We start from the raw sequence: 27,070 nt of genomic DNA, 5'->3' as shown, positions 1-27,070 counted from the left end.
TAATTGTGTATACTGTGTTTTAGTGATTTTTATGTCCATTTATTTTCTGTAATTCTTTTATAAATCCCTTAGTGTACTTCCACTAGAAATTAATTTATAATTGTTTATTTATATTGGATGAAGTAGGAGGTCCATGTTTAGTATTAACCCACTCAGATTAACTTTATCTAACTGAACTTTTATATCTATAACCCATTAGATTGTTACAACTTTTTAAACAGCATTTATAACGAAATAACTTTTGTTTTATAAAGCATTTGTTACAAAAAAAAAAACACCTTGCCAAAAATCATTACGATTTCTATGCATTGTGTAATATTCAGTGATGTTGAGATTTTGCATGTTGTTACAGGTGCTCTTTCATATGTGTGTTTGTGGTGTTGATGTGGAATTGTTAACCACTGCTGCTATCACTTATTGTAGTTAAACTGAAAAACTGTGTTAAAAGGCTGTGCCAGTCAACATTTCTATGTGTGACTTAAGTAACTGTGTACTTCATTGTTTAATATTTTGAGCCAGCACTTAGTGGCCTCTACAGAAGGAGATGTTGTAGTTGTCAAAGTGGTGCCAAACTTGAAAATCTTGTGTCATGTTTATAATTCCAGGCCAGGTCAGCTTTTCTTCGACACTTTCCGAGCTCTTTGAAAGCAAAAAAACATTTGCAAAAAGAGAAAGAAAGCAAGAATTCTGAACTTTTCTAATACTCTCTCCTCTAGAATTTTAAATATTTTTTTCTTTTGATGTTTGAGTATCTTACAGAAAAATCCAATCAAATGACTAGCAGTAGAATTTCCCTTGATCTGGATATTTTTAGGCTGAACAGTGTAATAGCAGAGGACTATGAGGTGCATACATTATTTTTGTTGGCTATCATGGCTTATTGTTTGAATTTCATTTAATAAGAATATTCAGGCTGGAGGTGGTGACTCACACCTGCGTTCCCAGCACTTTGGGAGACTGAGGCGGGCGGATCACCTGAGATCAGGAGTTCGAGGCCAGCCTGGCCAACATGACGAAGCCCAGTCTCTACTAAAAATACAAAAATTAGCTGGGTGTGGTGGCTCACACCTGTAATCCCAGCTACTTGGGAGGCTGAGGCAGGAGCATCGCTTGAGCCCGGGAGGTGGAGGTTGTAGTGATCTGAGATCACACTACTGCACTCCAGCCTGGGTGAGGGAGCGAGGCTCCAACCCCCCAAAAAAAGGAAAAAAGAATATTCAGTAATTTTATTTCCTTTATTAAGAACCATTGAAACCTCACAGTTCCCACTTGTTAACTTTTACATTCAGCATGTACACAGACTTACTTAACATACTTGGTTGCCTTATGGCCATCAGGATTTTTTCATGCCCACCTGTCTAGTTTGGTACCTGGTGTTTCCATCTTGCCTCAGCAATTCCAAACAAACTGAAAGTAAAGAGAAAATCGTTTCAACATATTGACTCTACTACACATTGTTAAAATTTAATATGGGGGGAATACCACTATACTTTTATTTATACTCTTAAAATGAGTGGAGGGAAGCTGTCATAAAGTGGTAAGAAAAGAAGGCTGCTTCCTGAAGAGCCTTTTTACACCAACATGCCAGATCTCCACACTTGGTGCAGGGTTTCCTTCTGTCAGTTCAATGGGCTTGTAATTACAAGATTCTTTTAATAAAGGGGTAATCTCCTGAACTTTATAGAAACTTTTTGTGTGACTGTCACATATGCAGCAACAGCCAATGCTGTATTTGGACACATTGCTGATGAAATTACTGATTTAATTCTAAGACTATCAAAACTAATTCGTCAAGGTCCCCACCACCTCTTTGCTTAAAGGAAAACAAAGGCAGATTTTAACTGTGAGCCTCTTCTCTAGAATATGCTGTAGACATTTGCCCCTCCGTGAGGTGATAAAGCAATAAAAATAAATTTAATTATGTGTGGTCTAAAGAAGTTCTACCTCTGTCCATTGGCCTCCAGAGTCACACAAAATTATTTCTTGATTCCTACATCAGAGGTTTTCAGGCAGAGCCTTTGTACCAATAATTCCTTTTATATTTTGGACACCAAAGATTATGGCATGATATATCCTGATGATTAACAATTTAGCAGTGGGCACATTTATTTGAGTCCTGCTCTTGGATTTATTTCCCACCTTTGGGTCTTACGTACATTTTGTATTTCTGTCCTGAGGACTTTTTGCCTTGGGCAGTTTTTAAATCAAAAAAATATATATATATTTATTAGGTTTCTAATTTATAGAGTTTGCAATTTCTCCCACAATTTTAAATGTTTTCACTGCCAAAGTTAGAAGTAGATTTGCTAGGTTAACGCCATGGTCAGTAATAGTTTGTACCTTTTATGTTGTAGCCTGAAAATGTAACTCTAACCCCGTAGGCCTGAAACCTGGTGGGAAGATGATTGAAAGTGTTTTAGATTCAACAGATTGACTATGTATGACTTATCTATTAAAATGAAGAACTTTCATGGTTTAATAGAATGAATGCTGTATTCAACAAGGTCTTCCATCCTTCTTATAAATCTTAAGACTGTGTTTAAGCTTTCTTTCACTTTTACTCTATCCCTTGGAATTTAATTGGGAATAAAAGGATTTATCAATTTAGTCACTATAATTTAAGGCCAGGCATCTGCTTGGAAATACAATAACCACAATTAATACTTAGAGAAAATTGTTTCAACAGATGAACTCTGCTATTTGAAAAAATATAGTAGTGTTCTTTGAGGATGCATTTACTTTTCCCCAAATTTGATAGATAGTTATTTTTATATATTTTTTCTGGCCACTTGGCTTTTAACTGATTAACATGAAAAAAGCACGTGTGCCTGTTTCACTCAAATCATATTTTACACTTTTTAAAAGCTGCTACAGTTACAGTTTGTGAAAGAGGAGAAAGGTGAATTGCAACAGAGGGAAATTACTGTTACTGTGTCAAATATGTGACTGATGCTTTTGGTCAGATAATCTGCCTGTCAATATTTGTAATAACAGAATTTTTTGTTAAGAGTACTCTCAGTTTCATCTTTATTTTGCTGCTCACTGATTTTTTACACTAAGATGTTCTCATCTTTGTCGACTCACTGTTTTTGCTTCATATTTGTCTGTGTACTTGTGCTCTAAATAAAAATCTAGTTTTGTGTCTAGTTTATTCCATTGTGTGTATAATGTTTGCCTCTGATGTAGTGTAATTTTCTATTGTTTTTGATGTTTGTTGGTACAGCCTAAAACTTATGGAAATAAGAAAAGCAATCCAATAAAGTCAGCTAATGAGTGTCAACAGTGTCTCTATAATGAGAGCATGCTTGAGTCACAGTGTTTTGTCTGTATTTGGGCATGATGACCAGTCTTCATTCATTTAATGAATTGTCTTCTGCAAAGTTGGCTGATTTTTGTAGCTACAACAAACAAGTTAAACCACATTTTGAAAAACATGTTGTTGACCTGGACATTGTGCACTGGCCTCAGGATATACAGTCAATGCAGATGAGCCAAGCAGCCCATGTGCGGTGTTTCTCACCACTAAAGTTGGGGGGAAGCCCTGGAAGGGGAAGCATTGCGCATGTGACTGTGCCAACATAGATCATAGGATAGCAACAATCCTTTAGTAAAGGATCTACAGTTGAATTAATCGTAGGCTTCCTGGAGCCCCAAGCCTGAAAATCCTGTTAATAGAAAAGAAAGCCCTGCTGCAAACAATTAACTCACTTGTTTTTGTGTGGAGCTCTGTTGGCCATTTTTCTTTACCTCCAGTAATCCCCTTGTCAGACACTTCTTAAATAGATGCAAAATTATACTAAGCTGCAGCCGGGCACAGTGGCAAATGCCTGTAATTCCAGCACTTTGGAAGGCCAAGGCAGGAGGATCGCTTGAAGCTGGGAGTTTTGAGACCAGCCTGGACAACAAAGGGAGACTTTCTATTTTAAAAAATAATTTAAAAAATTTTTAAATTATACCAAGCTAAGGAGATACCATGTTCTAAAATTAACTTATTTTTAAGAGAATCATTTTAGTCAGATATAATTCTCCATGTACCATTTATTACCTTTAGCACATATTACAGTGTTCTTTGAGCCGAATAGGAATGGTTCTCCAAAATTATTAAGTTGGTTAACTTCAGACACATTTTTTGTGTCACTAAAATCATTTAATAATGAAAAAACATGTTAAAACATCTGAAAATACAACATCTCTCATACAAAATTACTTTGCAGAAATGCAAATGTTTTTCTTTCATGGCTGAATAGTCCACCAGTCTTTACTCACAGTTGAATATTCCAAATAGAAACAATGACCGTATTTTTGTATGATGACAGATTATATAAAATTACAGGTCATTACACCTTTATATTTTCATAGTATTTAAACGAGGAACTCATCTTTAAGTGTGCTTGCAAGTTTTACACTTAAAATGTGACATTTTATTTCCTTGCTAGGGAAAGAATATTAGAATTCAAGTTGAGTAGTAACTACAAATCAAATAATGTTTTCCTTTTTAAAAGTCTTACTTATTTTCAATTCATATCTTTTTGAAGAGGATTTGATGTGACTAAAATGGCTAATATGTATGAAACGCTTAATGTTGGTGATATATCATCTCAAAAGATAATTTTAAAAGCAAACACTGAATTTGATGGCAAACATGTTTAGACTGAACCATCTAATAAAAAAATGGAAGGCCAGGTGTGGTGGCTCATACCTGCAGTCCTGGCACTTTGGGAGGCCAAGGCAGTAGGATCACTTGAGCCCAGGGATTCAAGACCAGCCTAGGCAGGCAGTATAGTGAGACCCCATCTCTACAAAAATTTTAAACTTAGTCTAGTGTGGTGGTGCGCACCTGTGGTCCCAGATACTAGAGAGGCTGAGGCAAGAGGATTGTTTGAGCCCAGGAAAGGAAAGGAGATAGGGGATGCAGCAAGCTGTGATTACGCCACTGCACTCCAGCCTGGGGAATAGAGCAAGAGCCTCTCTCAAAGAAAAAAAAAAAAAAAAAAGGAAGTACAACCACCATTTGCTTTGTTAAGATTTATAATGCTTTAAAAATGCTAAGGCAGTAAGTAGACATTTATTATTAATAATTGATAAATAGTAATATCAAATCAGAAATAAAAATCACAGGACTCATTACCTATAGATAAGAACGTTTAACATTTTGATGTTTGATTTTGGACTGCTTCCTTACAAAAATATACTTCAAAAACTAATCTAGTTGTAGTTACCATTTTGTATGTTTGTAAAAGATCTTTAGTTTTTGAGGGTAGATTTTTATGTAGCTACACATTTTTCCATTGCACAGATGTGCCAAAATCTATTTTATAAATGCTGTTGTTAGATTGGATTTGTTTCCAGTTTTTTGCTTTTATAACTTTGGCTTAAAGAACATCCTTGAGGATACATTTTTGCATACTTCTCTGATTAAATCCTTAGGATACATTTCTAAAAGAGGAATTCCTGGGCTAAATAAAAAGAAGATTTTATTTATTTTTCTTATATATACATTTCCAAAGTCCTATTGATTTTTATAACTTGCAAATATAATATGTTCATGTTGCAAAACTTTAAGTCCCATGGAGCTAATCACTAACCAATGTGATGTGTCTCCTTCCAAATTTTTTCTACATAATTATAAATCGTTTTATTTTTCATATAAAAATTGGAATTTTGCTATGCATATTGTCCTAGAGTGAATTTTTCTTTTTAAATTAATATATTGCAGAACTGTTTTCATGTTAGCATGTAGAAGGGTAAGACAATTTTTAATGACCACATGTAAATATATATATATGCACAATTATTTAATTATTCATCTCCTAATGGGTTTTGGTGATCATCTTTGTTCATTTATCTTTGCACACTTGTGTATTTCTGCATTTAGTCAAAATTACCCACCAAAAAGTTGTACTGATGTAGACATCATTCAGTATTGGCTGAGAATGCAAGCTCCCAGCAGCCTGGCCAACATTTAGATATGGACCTTTTTGTATTTTTGATAATCTGGCAAATGAAATATATCTCATTTTAATTATAATGCCTATTTTTTAATGCATTTTGTTATTTGTATTTGTTCTGTGAATAATTGCCTGTCATATCCTGGGCCCTTTTGCTAGTGAGTTATTTTTCCTGTTGGTTTGTAGGAGCTTTTCATATGTCCTTGGTTTATGTTTTATAAGTATTTTCTCCAGTTATGTTTATTGTCTTTTAAAATTTGTTCAGTGCAGGATTTTCCAAATTTTTTCACATCTAATCATCTGTATTTTATACCTTCTGTGTTGTGTTGTGCTGAGAAAGACTTTCTTTCCTCAATCCCAAAATCATGAAAATCTGTCTTCTTTATGGAAACAGCTTTTTTTTTTTTTTTTTAAAGAGCCATTTAGATATGTGGATTTTGTGTGTGTTATGAAACAGGTACCTAAATTTGCTTTTGTTTTTGCTTTTCCAGCTCAACCAATTATACCATTTATTGAAGAATCCATCTTTCCCCAACAATTTGAATTAGAGTCTTTATTATACCCTCACTTTGCATACTTGCAGACCTTTTCTGGATTCTCTTCTGTAGCAATGATCTATTTGTCTATTTCTTACAAATACTAACTTACAAATAGTAATTTACAATTTAAATTACAGTGGTGTTATGATACTTTTTTTTTTGGGGGGGGGGCAAGTCCTCCCAATTATATTTGAAATTGCCTTCCTTTTCTTACATGTTTACTTTCTTAAACTTTAGAAACACCCTAACAAGTAACAACAGAAAAGGGGGGATTTTAATTAGAATTACATTTACTTAAAGATTACTTAAAGAAATTAAATATCTTTATAATATTGAGTCTTCCCATCTAGGTTCATGGTATAACTCTTAATTTCTTAGGTTTGCATACACATTTTTAAAGGAATTTTTAAGGATTTTTTAATGTTTTCTTATTGAATTATACAATACTTATTGAAGTACTTATTATACTTACTGAAGTATAGCTTGATTAATTTTTGTGACGCTAATATATTGCTGTAACCACCACCTGGAGGGAGACATAGAATATTACCCGAACCCTAGGAGCTTCCCTCATGTGCCCTCCCTTACCTCCCTAAGGTAATCACTGACTTCACCATAGAGTCATTTTATCTGGTTTTTAATTACATAAAGGAACCCTTTCAATATACTCTTCCGTGTCTGGCTTCTTTTGCTTAACATTATGTTTGTGAGATTCTTCCATGCTTTTGTATACAGTTCACTCCAGTAGTCCACTCCTTGTCACTATCGTATAATAATTCATTGTATAGATATTTTATAATTTTATATGCATACCATTGTTTATGGGGTCCTAGGGTTATTTCCAGTTTGAGGCCATTTATTATTTGTTGTACTATTATGCTTTTATGAATACTCATACATTCATGATATGTACACGTTTCTGTTGGGTATATATATTTAGGTGTAGGATTACTGAGTCATAGAATTGGTGTGTGGTCAACTTTAGTAGATACTGTCTATATTAGTGTCCAAAGTGGTTGCACAAATCGATGCTTGTACCAACTTAGCAAGAGTGTTCCTGTTGCTCCATATCTTCACTATCACTTGATATTTGCAGATTTCGTTTTCCATTTTAGACATTTCAGTGAGTGTATTTTATGTTTCCTGGAATATTAATATTTCTATGCAAGGCCCATTCAAATTTTGTCCTTTTTTTGGGATGGAGTTTTGCTCTTGTTGCCCAAGCTGGAGTGCAGTGGCGCAATCTCGGCTCCCTGCAACCTCCACTTCCTGGGTTCAAGCGATTCTCCTGCCTCAGCCTCCCGAGTGGCTGGGATTACAGGCGCACACCACCATGCCCGGCTAATTTTTTTGTATTTTTAGTAGAGACGGGGTTTCACCATATTAGCCAGGCTGGTCTTGAACTCCTGACCTCAAGTGATCCGCCAGCCTTGGCCTCCCAAAGTGCTGGGATTACAGGCGTGAGCCACCACGACTGGCCGTTTTGTCCATTTTTAATTGGACTATCTCCCTTCTAAATGATTTTTTTCCTTTTTAAAAAATTTTTAAGTTCGAGGGTACATGGGCAGGTTTGTTACGTAGGTAAACTTGTGTCATGGGGGTTTGTCCTTCTAAATGATTTTTCAGATAAATGTACCACAACATCTTCTGCCACTGTGTGGCTTGCCTTTTCACCTCTTAATGCTGCATTGTGATAAATGTCTGTTTTTCATTTTAGTGGAATTCTGTTTATCCACTTTTTACTTTTGGGGTAGTGATTTTGATCAATCTTTTACTTTAGGGGTAGTGATTTTGATGTCCTATTTAAAAGTGTGTAATTATCCCATGGTCATAAAGCTGGTCTCCTGTGTTTCGTTCCTTCCTTTATTGTTTTATCAGTCACATTTAATTCGTGATCCATTTGGAATTTTTTTTTGTTTATGATGTGAGGTAGGAATTCCGTTTTCTCATATTGTGTTGAAGATGTTTGTGTTTGTGTTTATGAGCTCAGTTGGCCTATAATTTTCTTTTATTGTATTGTTCTTGGCTTATTTTTATATAAAAGTTATGCAGTCCTATAAAAGAAGTGAGTGTCCCCTCTTTTTCTGTTCACTAGCAGAGTTTGGCAGTTGGAAGAATTTACTGGTGAAACCCATCTGAATCTGAAGTTTTATTTTGAGATTCTTTATTTTGTGTGTGTGTGTGTGTGTGTGTATGTGTGTATTTTTTTTTTTTTTTTTTTTTTGAGACAGGGTCTGGCTTTGTCACTGAGGCTGGAGTGCAGTGGTGCAATCTCGGTTCACTACAACCTCTGCCTCCCAGGCTCAAGCCATCCTCTCACCTCAGCCTCCAAGTAGCTGAGACCAGAGATGGATGCCACCACACCTGCCTAATTTTTTTGTATGTTTTGTAGAGACGGAGTTTTGCCATGTCACCCACACTGGTCTCAAACTCCTCAGCTCAAGTTATCCGCCCGCCTTGGCCTCCCAAACTGTTGGGATTACAGGCGTGAGCCACCTCATCTGGCCTCCATTTCTCTAATGGGTATAAGACTTTTCAAACTTCCTTTCTTATTCAGTTTTGGTGAGTTGTGGCTTTTCTAGATATTTGTCCATTTTATCCAAATTTTCAAATTGATTGACATAATCAAGTTGTTCATAGTATCTTTTTACTGTCTTTTTACTATTTGTAGGATCTATAGTGATAATTAACATGTTTTTCATTTCTGGTGCAATAATTTGTGCCTTCTCTCTTCTTCTTGCTAGTTTATTAGTCTTTTCAAATCCATCTCTTACATTACTTTTTATTATAAATTTCTTTCCCATTTTATTGATTTATGTTCTTAATTGTAGTGTTTCCTTCCTTCTACTTTTTTGGATAGATTTATTGTTCTTCTAAATTTCTTGGTACAGTTGATACTCACCTTTTCTTCTTTTGTAGTCTGTGCACTAAATCGTATTATTTTCTGTTTAGGCAATAACTGCATCCCACAACTTTGACATGTATTGTCATTATCATTCAGTTGGAAATATTTTCTAATTCTCATTGATTTTTTTTCTTTTACCAGAAAGGATTGTTTATTTTATATGTATATACTATACATATATCATATATATTTTTGTATTATATTAAATAATATACTTATTATTTAGGAATGTATAATTGCTTGTCAAATTATCTTCTTGTAATTGATTTCCATTTTATTCTACTTATATTAGAGATCATATTCTGAATTATTTAATCCTTTGAAAAGTTGAGACTTGCTTTATGTCCCAGCATTTCTATGTTGGTAAAGGTGACATACAAACTTGAAGAAATGTGTATTCTGAAGTTGTGTGTGTTGTTCTTCTTTATGTATCAGTTAAGTCCAGTTTGATATTTGCATTGTTCACATCTATATCTATACTATTGTTTTGCTCCCTGTTTTGTCAGTTGTGGGAAAAGATGGGTTAAAATCTCTTAATCATAGATTTGCCTATTTCTCTTTAATTCTTTTAATTTTTGCTTTCTATGTCTATAGGCATTGTTATCAGATCCATACAAAAATCTAGGATTGTTATATATACCTTCCTGTTGAATTTTAAAACCTCCCTCTTTATTTCTAGTAATACTTCTTGTCTTAGTCTGTTTTGTCTGTTAGTATATAGGTATACCAGCTTTCATTTGCTTATTGTTCCTATGGTATAACTTTTTTCAACCTTTTGCTTTGAATCTTTATGTTCTATTTGTTCTTATATGTAAGGTGTATTTTTCCCCCAGGAGAATATAGCTGAATATTGTTCCTTTGCCCAGCCTGACAACATTTATCTTTTAATTGGAATATCTATAATAATGGATATATTTATGTTTAGATCTATCATCTTACATTTTTTTGGTCCCATCTATTCTTTATGCCTTGTTTTTGATTAAGCACGTCTTTTTTATCCCATTTTCCTCCTCTGTTAACTTATAAGTTATACATTATTTTATTCTTCTTATAGTGTTACCATACAGATGTAAACATGCACTCTTGCATTATTAAGATCTACTTTAATTTTGTGTTTTCATCATTTTTTGGACAATGCAAGAACTTTTCAAAACTAGCTTCAGTTACCCTTATTTGTGTTATTATAATGTTAATTCTGTATATATTTAGAACCCCACAAGACGTCACTAGCATTGTTTTAAACAGCTTATTCGTTGAGAATCACCTACATATTCACACTTTCCAGTATTCTTCATTCTTTTCTCATTAACTTGCTGCCATCTTTTTTCCTTTTGCCTGAACATCTGTCTTTATTTTTTAGCACTTGACTGCTAACAATGAATTTGCTCATTATTTTGTGTGACTGCAGCTGCATTTTACCTTTATTTTTATTTTATTTTATTTTTTTAGATGGAGTTTCGCTCTTTTGCCCAGGCTGGAGTGAAGTGGCGCAATCTCAGCTCACTGCAGCCTCCTCCAGTTTCAAGTGACTCTCCTGCCTCAGCCTCATGAGTAACTGGGATTACAGGTGCCCGTGACCACGCCTGGCAGATTTTTGTATTTTTAGTAGAGATGGGTGTTCACCATGTTGGCCAGGCTGGTCTCAAACTCCAAACCTCGTGATCTTCCCATCTCGGCCTCCCAAAGTGCTGGGATTACAGGCATGAGCCACTGCACCTGGCCTTACCTTTATTTTTGAAGGATGCTTTGCTTAGTATAAATTTTAGACTTGTAGCAATTTTAGCATACTAAAGATATCATCTGTTTTCTGGCTTCCATCATTTCAGTTGAAAAATCAGTCAGTCTGATGTTGTGCTGTATAAGGTAATTTGTCCTTTTTTTCCAGTTTCTTTTTAAACTTTCTCTTATGCTGGGCCAGGCGCGGTGGCTCACGCCTGTAATCCCAACACTTTGGGAGGCCGAGGAGGGTGGATCACCTGAGGTCAGAAGTTCAAGACCAGCCTGGCCAACATGGCGAAACCTCGTCTCTAATAAAAATACAAAAATTAGCCAAGTGTGGTGCTGCATGCCTGTGATTCCAGCTACTTGGGAGGCTGAGGCAGGAGAATCGCTTGAACCCAAGAGTCAAAGTTTGCAGTGAGCAGAGATCGTGCCACTGCACTCCAGCCTGGGCAACAGCGAGAGACTCCATCTCAAAAAAATAAAAAATAAAATTTTCTCTTAATGTAGTGTTATGTGGGAAGTTGAAAAAGAAAAATAAAGAAGGCTGGGCACAGTGGATCACACCTATAATGTCAGGATTTTGGTAGGCTGAGGCAGGCAAATCGGTTGAAGCCAGAAATTGAGACCTCCCTGGGCAACATAGTGAGACCCCTGTCACTACAAAAAATGTAAAAATTAGCCAGGTGTTGTGGTGCATGCGGGTAGTCCTAGCTACTCAGGAAGCTGAGGCAGGAAGATCTCTTGAACCCAGGAGCACGAGGCTGCAATGAGTGATAGCACCATTGGTGACTATCCAGCCTGGGTGACAGAGTGAGACCCTATCTCTAAAAAAGAAAGAAAAGAAAAAGAAAATTTTCTCTTTGACTTAGATTGTCAGCATTGTTATTCTATGTGCCTACATTTAGTTTTCCTTGTATTTATTTTGCTTGCTTAGGAAAGCTTCTGGAATCTGTAGACTGAGGTATTTTATTTTGGAAAATTCTCGACCAATATTTTAAAAATATTGCTACTTCCCCATTCTCTCTTCTCTTTCTGGGACTCTTAATTACAAATATGTTAGACATTTCACTATGTCCCATGTGTCTATTTTGCTATTTGCTGTATATTCTTTTCTATTTTTTCTATATTCTTTTCTCTCTCTGCCTCAATTTGATTGTTTTCTATTGACCTTTCAGGTCACAAATCATCTGTTATATGTGTTACACCTGCTTGTTACCCATTTATTGAATTCTCAATTCATTATTGCCTTTTTAATAATTTTTAAAGTTTGAAACAATCTTAAACTCCAAAAAGTTGCAAGTGTATTACAGAGAACATTTTTTTCTCAACGAATTTTGAAATTAAGTTGCCAGCCTGATGTAGCATCACCTGCAAGTGATTTCCTGTGATTTTTCTACAAATAAGGACATTTTCCTGCATAACCATAATATAATCATCAAAATTAGGAAATTAACCCTGATGTATTCTTTCCCTCTAAACGTCTATTCCTATTGAAGTTTTGCCAGTTGCCCTAACAGTGTCTTTTATTGGAAAAGGATCCAATCAGAATCATGTATTGCATTTAGTTATATCCTGTTCCTCAGTCTTTCTTCAACTTTCCTTGCCCACTCACTCCAACACCCAACTGTGCTCTGCCACCCACATACATACAGATGCCATCCTTATCAGCTCAACCTATAACACCCTGCACTGGGCCATCCTCCCAACCAGAGACACCTTCCTCACTCCATTCAACCTTTAACATTTCATCCTAGGACACCCTCCTACATGGAAGCCTTCTTCATGCTGCTTAGGCTATGACACCTTATGCCAGGTCACCCCCATGCATGGAAGGCCTACTCACCCCAGTCAGGCCCTGACTCTTCACACAGGGCCTCTCCCCATGCCTCCCCCTGCTGCATGGATGCCCTTCTTAACCTGCTTAGATTATGGCACCACATACCAGGCTGCTCTTCCATGGATACTTTTTTCTCTTGACTCAAGCCCTGTAACTGCTTGCCAGATTGCCCCCATAGTGTAAGATATTTCTCACCCTAGTGAAGTTCCAACACACCTCAATGGGCAATTCTCCTATGCAGATGCCCTCCATGCCCTTACTGGAGGCCATTGCATCTCCGTCAATACACACATACTGTGGTATAAATGTCTACCTCATCCTGCCCTACCAACAACTTTAAAAGTGCATAGTTCAGGAAAAAAAGGGAAGAAGAGGAAGAAGAGAAAAAGGAAAGAATTCTAGAATTTCTGTTTTGTTAATAGATTCCAATGCTCTAGTAAAATTCTCTGTCTTTTCATTATTTTCTTTAACATACTCAAATTATTTTTGTGTCAGAGAACTTGAATAATCCATGTTATCTGTAGGCCTATTTGTATTGCCTGATCTTTCTTTTAGTTTTCATTCATTTGGTCTTGTTTTATGGTGTGCCTGTTAACTTGCTATTGAATGCTGACCACTGTGTATGAAAACTTTTGAAGATGTTATCTTCCTCAAGAAAAGATTTAAATTTCTGCTAGCCAGCACGTAAGGTGGGTGGATCACTTTAATGCAGTCAAGACTGATCTATTTCCAGTTTATGTAACTCTTACAGTTAAGCCCTTCCTGGATTTCAAATGAAAGCTGGATTGTCCAAGGCATCTCTCCTCTTTGGAAGGCCCCCACCTGAATTACTATTTTTGACTCCTCAGTGCCATGCAATTGCCTCTTGGTGATTTCTTTCTGCTTGGCTTTTCTGTATCGTTTCTCCATATGTGGCTTAAGATCAGCAATTTCTGGAAGGAAAATTATATGTGGAGTGTTAACTCATTTTTCTGTGGTTTCCTTCCTCCAGGATCTCAGTCTCTCAAGCGCTGGCTGGCCGCTTGGTAGCCCTGCACTTGAATGTTCATGTACCTGTTCCACTGAGATTGCTGTAGACTTCAGGCTGCTGCTTTCTGTTTGGGTTCTATGTCCTGCACTGCAGCTCTGCAAATGCCTTAAGAGAAAAACATGGTGACCAGAGCAGGAATCACCTCTATGTATTTCCCTTCTTTCTGTAATTTTTGCTTCTTGAGTTCTGGTTCCTTTGACTGTGTTCCAGTGAATTTTATCAAGGTTGATTCTCAGCTGGAAGAAGAGTATAATACCAGCGACTTCATCATAGGCCTAAGTGGAAGTCCTCCACGTGCATGAATTTAAGTTTTCTATACATCATGCCTTCTTTGTTTGTTCTTTATTTCTTTTGTTAACCAGTTCTAACTTTTACTAGATAGATTGCAGGTGTTGGATTTTTGGTTCAAGATTTTATTCCATTATGCTTCATCTATTTCACAATCCTTAAAAAAAAAAAACCTTCAATGAGATATATTTTACATACAATATACAGTCCTTTAACAATTGTATTCAGCTTTATTGCCACATTACTGAATGTTAAAAATAAATGTTTGCTCCTCGCTATGTCTTATACCCTGTATCTTCCCCTTTGTTCTATCCATTTTTCATTTTGCCGGCAAATATCTGTAACTAATTCTTTTAAAGATAGGGTGGGTGCTTGGATGCTACTTCTTTCATGATTGAAAATATCTTTATTTTGCCCTAGCATTTGAATGCTGCTTTAGGTAGGTAATAAATTTCTTCATTTACAGTCTTTTTCCCTCACAACTCTGAGGAGACTATGTCTTTTTTTTTTTTTTTTTTTTAGCCATTTGGTGTTATAGATGAGAAATCTGATTCTTCTCACTATGTTGACAGCTCTAGTGCCTCTTGGTGGCTTTTTTTTTTTTTTTTTCCTGCCTACCAGAAAAGATTGTAGAGTTTTTTCTTTGTTCTTAGACTTTGGAAATTTCACCAAGATATGTTTACATGTATGTCTTCTTTCAGTATTTCTATTTGATAGTTCATGAACCTTAATATCCTAAAGTTTCAAATCTTTCTTTGATTAATGGAACTTTTCTTATATTATTTGTTTCATCCTTACACGTTTTTCCTTTGAATTCTTAGGATAGATATTCAGTCTCCTGGATCTGTCTTTCATATCTCTTAACTTCACCCTCATAACTTCTTATGTCTTTGCCTGCCCTGTAGGGAAGAGTCCTTCTAGCTCACTAATTTGCCTTTAGCCATGTTCATTCTAGTACTCAGCTCATCTATTGTTTTTAAAATATATTTTTCAATCATCTTAAATTTCCAGGATCTTTCTTGTTTTCCTGCTTTTCCTTTTCCAGTAAAGACTGTTCTTATTTTAAGGATGTTATCCTCTCAAATCTCTAATGATATATTTGAAATGTCTAATTTTTTGTCTTTGGTTTTCCGGATTAAGTCTCCTTTCAGGGGGACGAGTAGGGAACGTGAAATTAGCTTTTCTGCTTGCGTAGCTTGGTGACTGTCATGCTACTGGTTTTCCCCATTGCCAAGTGATGCTTATGTACTCACATTTTAAAATTCAGGTCTAGATTGATCATTAATGGTAATTGATAGGGATTTCCTTAGCTATTGCTAAAGGCTCCTGTCTGATAACACTTGGATCGAGCTCTCATTTCTGCAGGCCATGGTTGAGCACAGGGTTCTGCAAGTGGACTTCAAGCAGCTATGATAAGTGGCTGAAGAAGTGTTCATGAATAGGCTTCCCTTCAGGGTGCCTGAGCTGGCAACAGGCTGGGAAACTGGAACTGTCCCAGTGATAGACACTAGGAAGGTGTTATTTGAGAGATGGCAGCGTTCAGGGATTTCTTTGCTTTTCTTAGCTGCTTTGCTTTTTCCCTTGTCTGTGTCCAATGGGACTGCCCAGAGTTACCAGAGGCAGTGCTCCCTTTCCTTTCTCTGGCCCCTCAGGGTGGCTTCCACAGCAAATATCCCTCACTTCACGCAGCCGTACTTGCCAGCACTTGTGCTGGTGGTAGATGATGTAAGGGCATCCGCAGCCTAAACTACCACTATCTCATAGTCCCTTCTTTCTCTCAGCCCAGCTCCTCCTCACCTTAAGCTCGGGGTTTGTCCTGTCCTCTGGCAGAAAAAATCATTCACATCTTCGTTTAGTAGTTCCCTCTTTTTCCTGTGTTCAGTTATAAGTTACTACCTTTGTTTGTTTCTTCACCAATATAGTCTTTTAAAAATATTCTCAGCAGCATAACACAACTCCTACCTCCAAAATTTTGAAAGCAGTTTATTAAGTAAATGAAATTTAATCCATAAATATAATCATGAACGAACCATATATGTCATTTAATCATTTTCACATCATTTCTGTCCCATTATGTAAGCAGACGAGTATTCTTTATTTGTTTCACTGTGTACTGGGATTTAGGTTTCCTTTTTCAATGTGTAGTCTCTGTCCTGTGATTTTAAGAAAATTTTAAGAAGAAATTATTTAGCGGTTTAATGTGATAACTAATCATGTTTGAAACAATAGTGGTCATCTAAACAAAGCAGGCTTAGTTATTCTTATTGAAGGTTCATCTGAGTACATTTGGGGGACCAAGGCATTTTTTCATAAGCACAAGCTACTGTCTAAATTGCATTCTTTACTGAGAATTTTATCCTTATAGTACCTGATTCTTTCACTGTAGTGACTCAAGCCTGGAGTCAGAGACCCAGGTTCAAATCCTGGCTCTTCCACTTATTAACTCCATAATTTAAACAGCCCAGTGCCTGGCACAGAGAGGGTACCTTGGTAAATATTGGATGAGTGAATATATGAAGTTACTTACGTGTATGAGGCTGAGTTTCCTTACCTTGAAAACAGGAATAACAAAGGGATTGCTTATGGATTATAGACAATTTATGTAAAACCTCTTGGCATATAGTAGGCATCAATTAGTGCTATGTATAACAATAATAAATTTTATACAAGAGTCCTTTTATTAATATCAAGTAAGTCCCACAAGTAATAGGAGTTATCCAGGTTGATGGGGTGGTGAGAGAAGTCTACCTACAAGACACAGTTGCTTCAGATAGTTTCCAGCATTTTTTCTTCCTCTCTTGCTGTAAACATTTATTAAAGCAGAGTATGTTCAACAGTTCTGGGCAGGATCAAGATTGAAAGCACAAAGACATGGTCCTAAGGGGCATGCAAACCAATTGAAGAGACCTTCTGGACACAATGAGAACACACTCCTAAAAAATAGTAAAGCAAATGTGAGGCATAGACTGAAGAAGAGAATAAGGGAGTTGAGTGAGTGTGAGGAAAGGTTATGTAAAAGTGGATTTCGAATTGAAAAAAAAGACGGTATTTTGATTGGCGCAAAGACCATGTGAAGGCCGGGTGCGGTGGCTCACGCCTGTAATCCCAGCACTTTGGGAGGCGGAGGTGGGCAGATCACCTGGGGTCAGGAGTTCTAGACCAGCCTGGCCAACATGATGAAAACTCATTTCTACTAAAAATACAAAAATTAGCCGGGCGGAGTGGTGGGCACCAGGAGTCGCAGCTACTTGGGAGGCTGAGGCAGGAGAATCGCATGAACCTGGGAGGTGGAGGTTGCAGTGAGCCAAGATTGCACCACTGCACTCCAGTCTGGGCAACAGAGCGAGACTCCATCTCAAAAAACAAACAAACAAACAAACAAAAAACAAAAAACAACCATATGAAGATTGCTCAGGCAGTGCATGGGGAAGGTGTAGTGTGGGTGTCCTGGTGCAGACAGATCCTGGGGATGGTAGGAGACTGGTAGTTTGGTATAGAGGAGATGCTCAGAGGGAGCAGTGAAAGGTGAGGTGAGGGAGGTAAAGTGAACCCAATTTGCACTTCACCTTGGTCATTGCATTAATTTTTCATTTTGCTGTTTCCCACAGCCCTAGCCAGTTAGCACCTTGTTTGAATACATTCATCAATAGCCCAGAGAGGGTGAGAACTATTAGATGAAGTGTTTTTACTTTGAGATGCTCTACCTTGACTTACAATTTGAACAGATTAAGCCTGGTTTTAGCAGATCACAGGGTCTTAAGAAAAGCCAGCTAAGGGTTGTGAGCTAGTTATTCCTTTGGCAACCAACACTTAAAATTGGACATGTTGAGACCTGTCTTTATCTGAAGTAATTATGGCAAGTTAAACCATGTTCCCTTTCCTCTGAGGAGATGTGAGCCCCTCTGAAATATTCCTCCCTCCTTCCTACAATTTTTCTCTCACTTGACCTTCCCTTCTGATTCAAAGCTGGTTGATGGGTTGTGGAATCAGGATTTAAACACCTCTCTCTATCAGTTTTGTGAACAAAACTTAAAAAAAAAAAAATGCTAACACAGAGCCGGCTGCAGTGACTCATGCCTGTAATCCCAGCCCTTTGGGAGGCAGAGGGGGGTGGATCACCTGAGATCAGGAGCTTGAGACCAGCCTGGCCAATATGGTGAAACCCCATCTACTAAAAATATAAAAAATTAGCCAGACGTGATGGCAGGTGCCTATAATCCCAGCTACTCGGGAGGCTGAGGCAGGAGAATCGCTTGAACCCAGGAGGCGGAGGTTGCAGTGAGCCAATATCCCACCATTGCACTCCAGCCTGGGCAATAAGCGCAAAACTTCGTCTCAAAAAAAAAAAAAAAAATGCTAACATCGTTTAATTCAAGGCTGCCCATGATGGCACACAAGACATTTGAAAATGTAAATTACAAATAAATGATAGGTCTTCATGTGCTAAGGGTATATAATTTTTTATTTGCTTTCTCTTTCTTCCTTTGGATTGTTGTTGTTGATAGAAATGCTATTTTTTCAGTGAAAATTTTAGATAGAACAGTCTTTGATTTTCAGCATTTATTTTTATACTTCTATTATTGGAATGCCTGCATTAGTACATAAGCTAGTATATATGGCAAAATTGTTGGGATTAAATGCAAGCTTACTGCATTGATTCCATGCTATAAGTATTGTTCCCTACTTATTCTAATATATACAGATAGATATAGATATACATATACTTTAATAGACATTTCATGTTTTAAAGTGTTGTCTTTTAGAGTTTTCTGTTATTTATCATCCCAAGATGTAATTCTCTAAAGAAGGGAATGGCAAATTATTTTAATGCTTTTATTGTTTTTATTTCTAGCTTATTCCACTAAGCTCAACAAATTTCCTGTATTTAATATTAATGATGACTTGAATGATCTGTGTACCAGTGCAGTAAGCCCAAATACTACCAAAGCCACGCGGTACGCCTTGAATGTGTGGCGATATTGGTGCATGACCAACGGGCTCAAAGACCACACAGACATCACCAAGGTAAGGGACTCTTGAGTTTACTTCTTTCAGCCAACTTCACTGAGCTTCCAAATGCCAGGCACTGTGCTAAGCATTGTAGGGAACACAGAACGGTGGCTTTCTGCCTGGGGAAACTTTGGAAGAACATGAAATAGAAAAAATCCACACACAAAGCAGAATTTAACAAGCGTTTTATGAATTTATAGATTGGAAATGCCTGAAAAGTTCAGATGGCTAAATTAATTTCAATTTGGTAAAACTGGAGAGAGAATTGATATTTAAGTGTTTTTTTTTTTTTTTTTTTTTTGAGGAAAGATAGGATTTTAGTAGAATTAGATGAGGACGGGAGCCTTCTAGGCTGAGTGATGTGAGGAAGAATAAAATTTGGGGAGACAGACTCACTTGACTACAGCAGAGGCCTCATATCTTGGTATCAAAGACAATAAAACCAGATTCTGATAACCCTTAAGTGCCAGGCTAAAATCTTGTGAACACTGGAAAATCACTGAAATATCTTGTTTTGTTTTTGCTAAGGAGAGACTTTATTTGAAAGGATTATTGCAGGGGCAGAGAAAGGGACTATTGTAGTAGGGAAAACACTGTGACCATAAAATCTGCAAGCATCCTAAGGATTAGACAAAAGGGAAACCACTGAAGTTGTTTGAGAGAGAAGAAACATAATGAAAGTGGTATTTTAGGGAAATAATTGGAAGTGATGAGCAAAAAGTTAATTAATGTCCTTGGTCCTCCATTTCCCCATTTGTAAAATGAGCTCTTAAATTTCTTCCAACTTGAAAGCCAGGGGTACTGGCACACACCTGTAACAGTCCCAGTTACTTAGGAGGCTAAGGCAGGAGGATTGCATGAGCCCAAGAGTTCAGGGCTACAGTGTGCTACAACCATGACTGTAAATAGCTACTGTACTCCAGCCTGGGCAACATAGCAAGACGCTGCCTCTAAAAAACAAACAGGAAAACTGAAAAACTCATCCAACTTGAAATGCTTGAGGTTTGTAAATCGAAGGAAAAAATCTTGGACATGTGGAGATAGAACATAAAGGTACTGTATTTTGATTTGACTGCATTGAGTCTAAATCAGATTTGCAGATGGAAATGGCCAAAAAAGAGTTAGGAATGTGGGACTTAAAACATGGTGGAACTGTTAAAGCTGGAAGTATACATTGAAAAGTCTTGCAAATAGAGGTCATAGTTGAAGCCCAAGGGCAAGTGAGATCTCCAGGTTTGAGTGATGTGCTTAGGGAATCAACAACAGATGAAATAGGACAGGAAACCCAGGTTTCTACTTCTGGCACCATGGTACACTACATAGTGTGAGGGGCCTTTCTACTGTACTTGAAGACAGGGAAACATCCATGGGACCAAAAAAAAAAAAGTGCAACAGAAGCAGTGACCAGTAAGCACATATGAAAGGCAGGGTCCTGTCTGAGAGCATATGTTGATAACATTATTTTAAAAAGGGAAGATGAGCTGATGAATCCTTGATGAAAAAGAGGACCTGAAAGGGTCCTAAAGTGGTTCTAGGTAGGTAGCATACCCTGGCTCCTGGCAAAGTCATATGATAATACTCTTTTAAGGGAAATATCCAAAATGTAGGTGCTCAGGTTTTTTTGCAGATTCAGAGCAACTACATATGTGCTCGTTAAAAAAAAACAAAAAACAAACAAACAAACAAAAAAAACAGCGCTGAAGGAAATAAACCACAATGCATGAGGATGAATAAAAACAACAAACAACAGATTTAGACACGAAGGCCTTTAGATAGCAGATTATAGACTATATATGAAAACATATAGAAATACGCAACAATATACTAATCACAGTAATCTAGCAGATTTAAAAACAAATTGAAATTTCCATTTCTTGCCAGAATTACCCTCCTAGAAAACCAGACACAACATGTGAAACAACTCTTTTTAGACAGAATGGGCTGCACAGAATGTGAGCCCTAAGGCACAGGAAACAAGTGAGAGGAGCGCTGTCATCTCAGGATTTCTGCCTGGAGGCAATTTCTGAACTGCAATGAAGGGAGGGGAATCTGCTCAGAGTTTGGCAATCTCACTAATTTGAGGGGAGGCAGAGATCACAGTTTAGAAAGGCTGAGGATACAAGTTCACTAGAAAGAAATTTCACCGTTTATTGAGAAAAAAACGACAAAATTCAGAATCCAGTATTGTAAATTTCACAATTTCTAGTATCCAATCAAATATTACTAGACATGGGAGCATGTGACTCATACATGGGAGAAAAATCAGTTAAGTCTTTCACTTCAGCCAGTTTGGAGAGCCAGATTTACCCTTATTCTTGAACAACCATAAAACAGATGAAAGACATAAAACAATGTTTTTCAAGGCATTATATAATAGGCTAAGGACAGTGACCTCCGAGAGACAGCAAACAAGGTAATACCTGTGACTGCTCCAGCTTACTGCCTTGAGAGAATTAATAGTAGGTTTGTGGTACAGGGAGGGAGAATCCAATCAGAGCCCAGAGGACTTGCTGAGTTAAGGAAATGGAGCTGAGAGTCCAGAGAGACCAACATGGCTAAAGTTGTCATGACAGAGCACTCAAAACTAGAGAGCTGCACAGCAACATAACCTAAGAGCTCTGAAGATAATCTCCCTCAAATACTCAGCTGAATACTGATCAACATATGTGTGTGAGGAAGCTATCTGAGGCTGACAAAGAACTGCCTGAAGAGATTAGAGGGAACAGTACTTGGCACTCACACAGAATTGGAAACTGTACCTGTTCCCACCAGCCAAACTGGAAAAACCTCAGTATTCATGGGGTACTCAGAAAGGACTTGCATCAGGTATGGGGAATAATTAGCCCTAGACAGAGCACTGCTCTAATCCCATCCAAGAAATCTTGAAAATGCTTTGATCCAAAATGAGGATCTCACAAGGATCCAAAAGGAACAAAGCATTTTCAAGTAACTTAATCATGTCCCAGAACAAAGTTTCAGAATATGTATAGTAATGTAAAAATATCTAGAACACAAGAGATAAAATTCACAATGTCTAGCATCTAAACAAAAATTATCAGACATGCAACAAAGCAAGAAAATACATCCCTTAAAGGATGACTCCATCAAAACCAGGCCAGAACTAACTAGATTATCTAACTAGAAGACAAGGACATTAAAACAGTTATTGTAACTATATTTGATAAGTTCAAAAATTTAAGTAGAGACATGGAAAATATGAAAAGGACCAAAAATGAACTTACAGATATAAAACTACAATGTGTGATGAAAAATAAATGCTTACACATATTTTACTTAGAGAAGAAAATATGTGAACTTGAATGTATAGCAATAGTAACTATGTAAAATGAAACACCGAAAGAAAAGAGAATTTTTTTTTTATTTTGAGACAGAACCTTGCCCTGTCACCCAGGCTGAAGTGCAGTCCAGTCATAGTTCACTGCAGCCTCAATCTCCTGGGCTCAAGTGGTCCTTCCACCTCAGCCTCCTGAGTAGCTGGGACCACAGGCATAAGCCACCACACCGGGCTAATTTTTTTTTTTTTTTGTACAGACGATGTCTCTCTGTGTTGCCCAGACTAATCTCAAACTCCTGGGCTCAAGCTATTCTCCTGCCTTGGCCTCCCAAAGTGCTGGGATTACAGACATGAGCCACCATACCCCACCTGAGAATTTTAAAAAATAATCAGAACATTACTGACATGTGGGAAAATTTCAAGGAGCCTAATGTACATGTAATTGGCATCCCTGAAAAAGAGAAAAGGAGGAGGAAGAAGTAACCAAATTACTTAAAATCAATGATAAAAAGAAAAAAGCAGCCAGATAAAAAAGACATATTATATACAGAGGAACAAAGATAGGGTTGACAACAGATTTCTCATTAGAAACAATGAAAATGAAAAGGCAAGGGGCAATTTCTTTAAATTATTGACAGAAAAATACTTTCACTATCCTCTGTGAAAACAGCTTTCAAAAATGAAGATCAAATAAAGACTTTTCAGGCATTCAAAAATGAAGGAATTTATCATCAGCAGATTCACACTTAGAAAAATGTTAAAGGAAGTCCTTCAGCCAGAAGGAAAATGATACCACATGGAAATATGGATCTAAACAAAGGAATGAAGATTACTGGAAATAATAGCTACATGGGTAAATATGTAAGTTTTTAAAATTTTAAATTTTCTTTCAAAGATCACTGACTTTTTAAATGAAAACTATAACAAGATAAAATGGAATAGTAAAAATATTAAATTTATACAGAAAAAAAGAAAAAAAACTCTCATTAGAAACTGTGCAAACCAGGAGACAATAGAATAACATCTTTAAAAAGCTGAAGGAAAAACTGTCAACATAGAATTTTATATTCAGAGGAAATAAAAATAAAGGTGAAATAAAGACCTTTCAGATGAACCAAAGCTGAGAGAATTCATCACTAAAAGACCTACACAACAATATATATTAAAAGAAGCTCTTCAGGCAGAAGCAAAATTATACCATACAGAAACAAGGATCTCACAAAGGAATGCAAAGTACTTGAAATGGCATATAAAATTTGTTTTTCTCATAACAATATATTGCAAGGTTTATATATGGAGGAAAAAATGCATACAGCAATAGCAAAAAGGATAAGTGGATGAATGAAAGGGTAGTGTTGTAAAGTTCCAACAATATTTGCAGAGTGGTATAGTATTTGAAGGTAGACTGTGATAAGTTAAAGATAGATATTGCAAATCTTAGAGCAAGACTAAATATAAAACAAAGAGATAGAGTGGATAATCCTAATGTGGAAATAAGTGGAACTGTAAAAAAGAAAAATTAAATGGAAAAGAAGAGGAAAAAAGGAACAAAGAACCAATGGAACAAATGAAAAACAAATGGCAAGATATGGTAGCTGTAAACCCAGCTATCTTGATAATTATATCTACCAATGAAAAGAGAGATACTTTCGGACTGGATTTTTTAAAAAAGCAAGGACCAACTATGTGCTATTCACATCTGACTTTAAATATAAAGACTGAGAAATGTTAAAAGTAAAGTGATGGGAGAAAGATATACTATGCAAGCATTAATCATAAGAAACCTGAAGTAGCTGTTAATATCACACAAGGTAGAATTCCACAGAAGGAATTTTAACAGGAAGAAGGAAATTTCATAATGATAAAAACATCAATTCATAAAGAAGACATGAAGATCATGTGTATACACTTAAAGACAGAGCATAAAAGCACATGAAGCAAAAGATGATAAAACTTAAAGGAAAAATTGCAAATCCACAATTGGAGATTTCAGTACTTCTCCCTTGGTAATTTATAGAACAAGTAGACTGAAAATCAGTAGGGATAAGGACTTAACGCTGTCAAACTGACTTAACCTAATTGACATGTATGTAGCACTCCAACCAAGTGCAGAATACAAATTCTTTCCAAATGCCATGGAATATTCACCAAACTAGACCAGTATGGTGGGTCATAAAACAAATCTCAATTAATTTAATTAAAAGGGTTAAAATCATATAGAATATGTTCTCTGTCCACAATAGAATTAAATTATATATATTTAATTCTATATATATATTTTTTATAATTCTATATATATATATATATATATTTTTTTTTTTTTTTTTTTTTTTTTCGGAGACAGAGTCTCACTCTATCCCCCAGGCTGGAGTGCAGTGGCACAATCTCAGCTCACTGCAACCTGTGCTTCCCAGGTTCAAATGATTCTCATGCCTCAGCCTCCCAAGTAGCTGGGATTACAGGTGCCTGCCACCATACCTGGCTAATTTTTTGTATTTTTAGTAAAGACAGGGTTTCGCCATGTTGGCCAGGTTGGTCTCGAACTCCCGACCTCAGGTGATCCTCCTGCCTCGGCTTCCCAAAGTGCTGGGATTACAGGTGTGAGCCACTGTGCCTGGCCAAATTAAATTATAAATTAATTACAGATAGCTAACTAGAATATACCCAATACTTGGAAGTTAGCATATTACTAATAACCAAAGGACCAAGAAGAAATCACAAAGGAAGTTATAAAATGTCTTGAACTGAATGAAAATTAAATCACCACTTACCAGAATTTGTGAGTTGTAGCTAAAATAATGTCTAGAGAAAAAATTTTTAGCTTTAAATGCTTATCAAAGAAGGTCTAAAATCAATGAATGTGAAACAAAAAGAAATAAAAAATATGCTCAAGTGATTCTCCCACCTCAGCCTCCTGAGTAGCTGAGACTACAGGCATGCAACACCATGCCTGGCTAATTTCTAAATTTTTTTAGAGACAAGGTCTCACTATGTTACCCAGGCTGATTTCAAACTCCTGGACTCAAGTGATCCACCTGCCTTGGCCTCGCAAAGTGCTGGGATTACAGGAGTGAGCCACTGTGCCCAGCCCAGTTTTTATTTTATTCTTTCCCACTTGGTGTCATCAGCCCCATGACCAGTCTTTGACTTCTCTTTGGTCATTTTTACATCAAGGAAGCCAATTTTATCATCCATAGTGAGTCTTGACATGGTGAATCAATTCAGAATGGTTACTAAAGGAAAATGGTTTCTTGCGATGTCTTTATAATTGATTGAAACCTTAGTAACCTGGGGGAATAATCACTAACTAAAACTGAGTCAGAGAAAACTAAGGAGGCAAACAACACGGGCCAGAATGAACTGTTTCTTGTGTGCAAACAATATAAGTGTTGTGACTTGACATTTCTCGAGGAATTGCTTTGGCTGTGATTTTACTTTGAAACTTGTAATGTTCTGTGGAAATTAAGAAAAACGTTCTGTATCTTAAGTCAGCTTGGTTCGCCTGGCACTAGGTTAATTCGTTGGTTTAACCCATTTTTTTTTTGTTTTTGTTTTTGTCTTTTGAGACGGTCTTACTCTGTCACCCAGGCAGGAGTGCAGTGGTGTGATCTTGGCTTACTGCAACCTCTACCTCCGGGGTTCAAGTGATCCACCCTCCTCAGCCTTCTGAGAGTAGCTAGGACTACAGATGTACACCACCATGCCTGGCTAATTTTTGTAATTTTTGGAGAGATGAGGTTTCACCATGTTGCCCAGGCTGGTCTCAAACTCAACTCAAGCAATCCCCCCACCTTAGTCTCCCAAAGTCCTGGGATTACAGGCATGAGCCACTGTGCCCCACCTAACCCATGGTTACATAGTGCCAATCATGTATTTCGGGACTTCTGGTATGTGTTAAAGACCCAGTCATAAATGAAATGTAGTTCTTGTCTTCAGGGAGCTTTCAGTCCACTTCAAGAGGTAGACATAAACTAGGTAAGAGAATGTACAACATGGAAAGGACCATAATAAAAATTTAAATTAAGTGCCATGGGATCCCATATGAGAGAATAACTTTGCTTAGGTGATGTAGAAAGTAAAATTTGAGCTAATTCTGGAAGAATGAATAGAGATTTTCCAAATAGAGAAGGTTAGTAGAAAAAAGCATTCTTGGCAGAGGAAGTAGCATGAAAAGGTCTTATGGTTTCTAGTTATGGCAAGAAGTTCGATGAAGCTGGAAAATAGAGTACAAAGGGAACCAAAAGGTCAGGTTACAGAAATAGGGTGTGTACTGGTCATCTACGGCTCCATAACAAACCACTCAAAAATATAGGGACCTAAAGCAACAGCCATTTTATTTGTTCATGATTTGATGAGTGAGTTAGCATTTTGTACTGAGCTCAGCTGAGTACCTCCCCTACTAGTCTCACTTGGGGTACTCATATGGGTGCAGTCATTTGGATGTTAAATGGGAAACAACTTGTCCCCATATTCCCACAGTCTAACTGAGCCAGTGA

General features: G+C 36.9%; 1 protein-coding gene across 3 annotated transcripts in view; it reads left to right on the top strand.

Moving 5' to 3' along the window:
- KIAA1958 overlaps window positions 1-27,070 on the top strand; it is a 174,988-nt gene that overhangs the window by 136,210 nt on the left and 11,708 nt on the right. For 2 of the 3 annotated variants that reach the window (XM_528391.8, XM_003312215.6), the window contains one exon: window positions 19,122-19,294. In XM_528391.8, coding sequence (XP_528391.2) covers window positions 19,122-19,294 — 173 coding nt within the window. Of the gene's footprint in view, window positions 1-19,121; window positions 19,295-22,831; window positions 23,531-27,070 lie in introns of those variants that run through there. The other variant, XM_054658954.2, reaches the window with a different exon arrangement.

The sequence above is a fragment of the Pan troglodytes genome, chromosome 11 (assembly GCF_028858775.2).
Source record: "Pan troglodytes isolate AG18354 chromosome 11, NHGRI_mPanTro3-v2.0_pri, whole genome shotgun sequence".
NCBI classification, from domain to species: domain Eukaryota; kingdom Metazoa; phylum Chordata; class Mammalia; order Primates; family Hominidae; genus Pan; species Pan troglodytes.
This window is presented reverse-complemented; position numbering and strand designations above follow the sequence as displayed.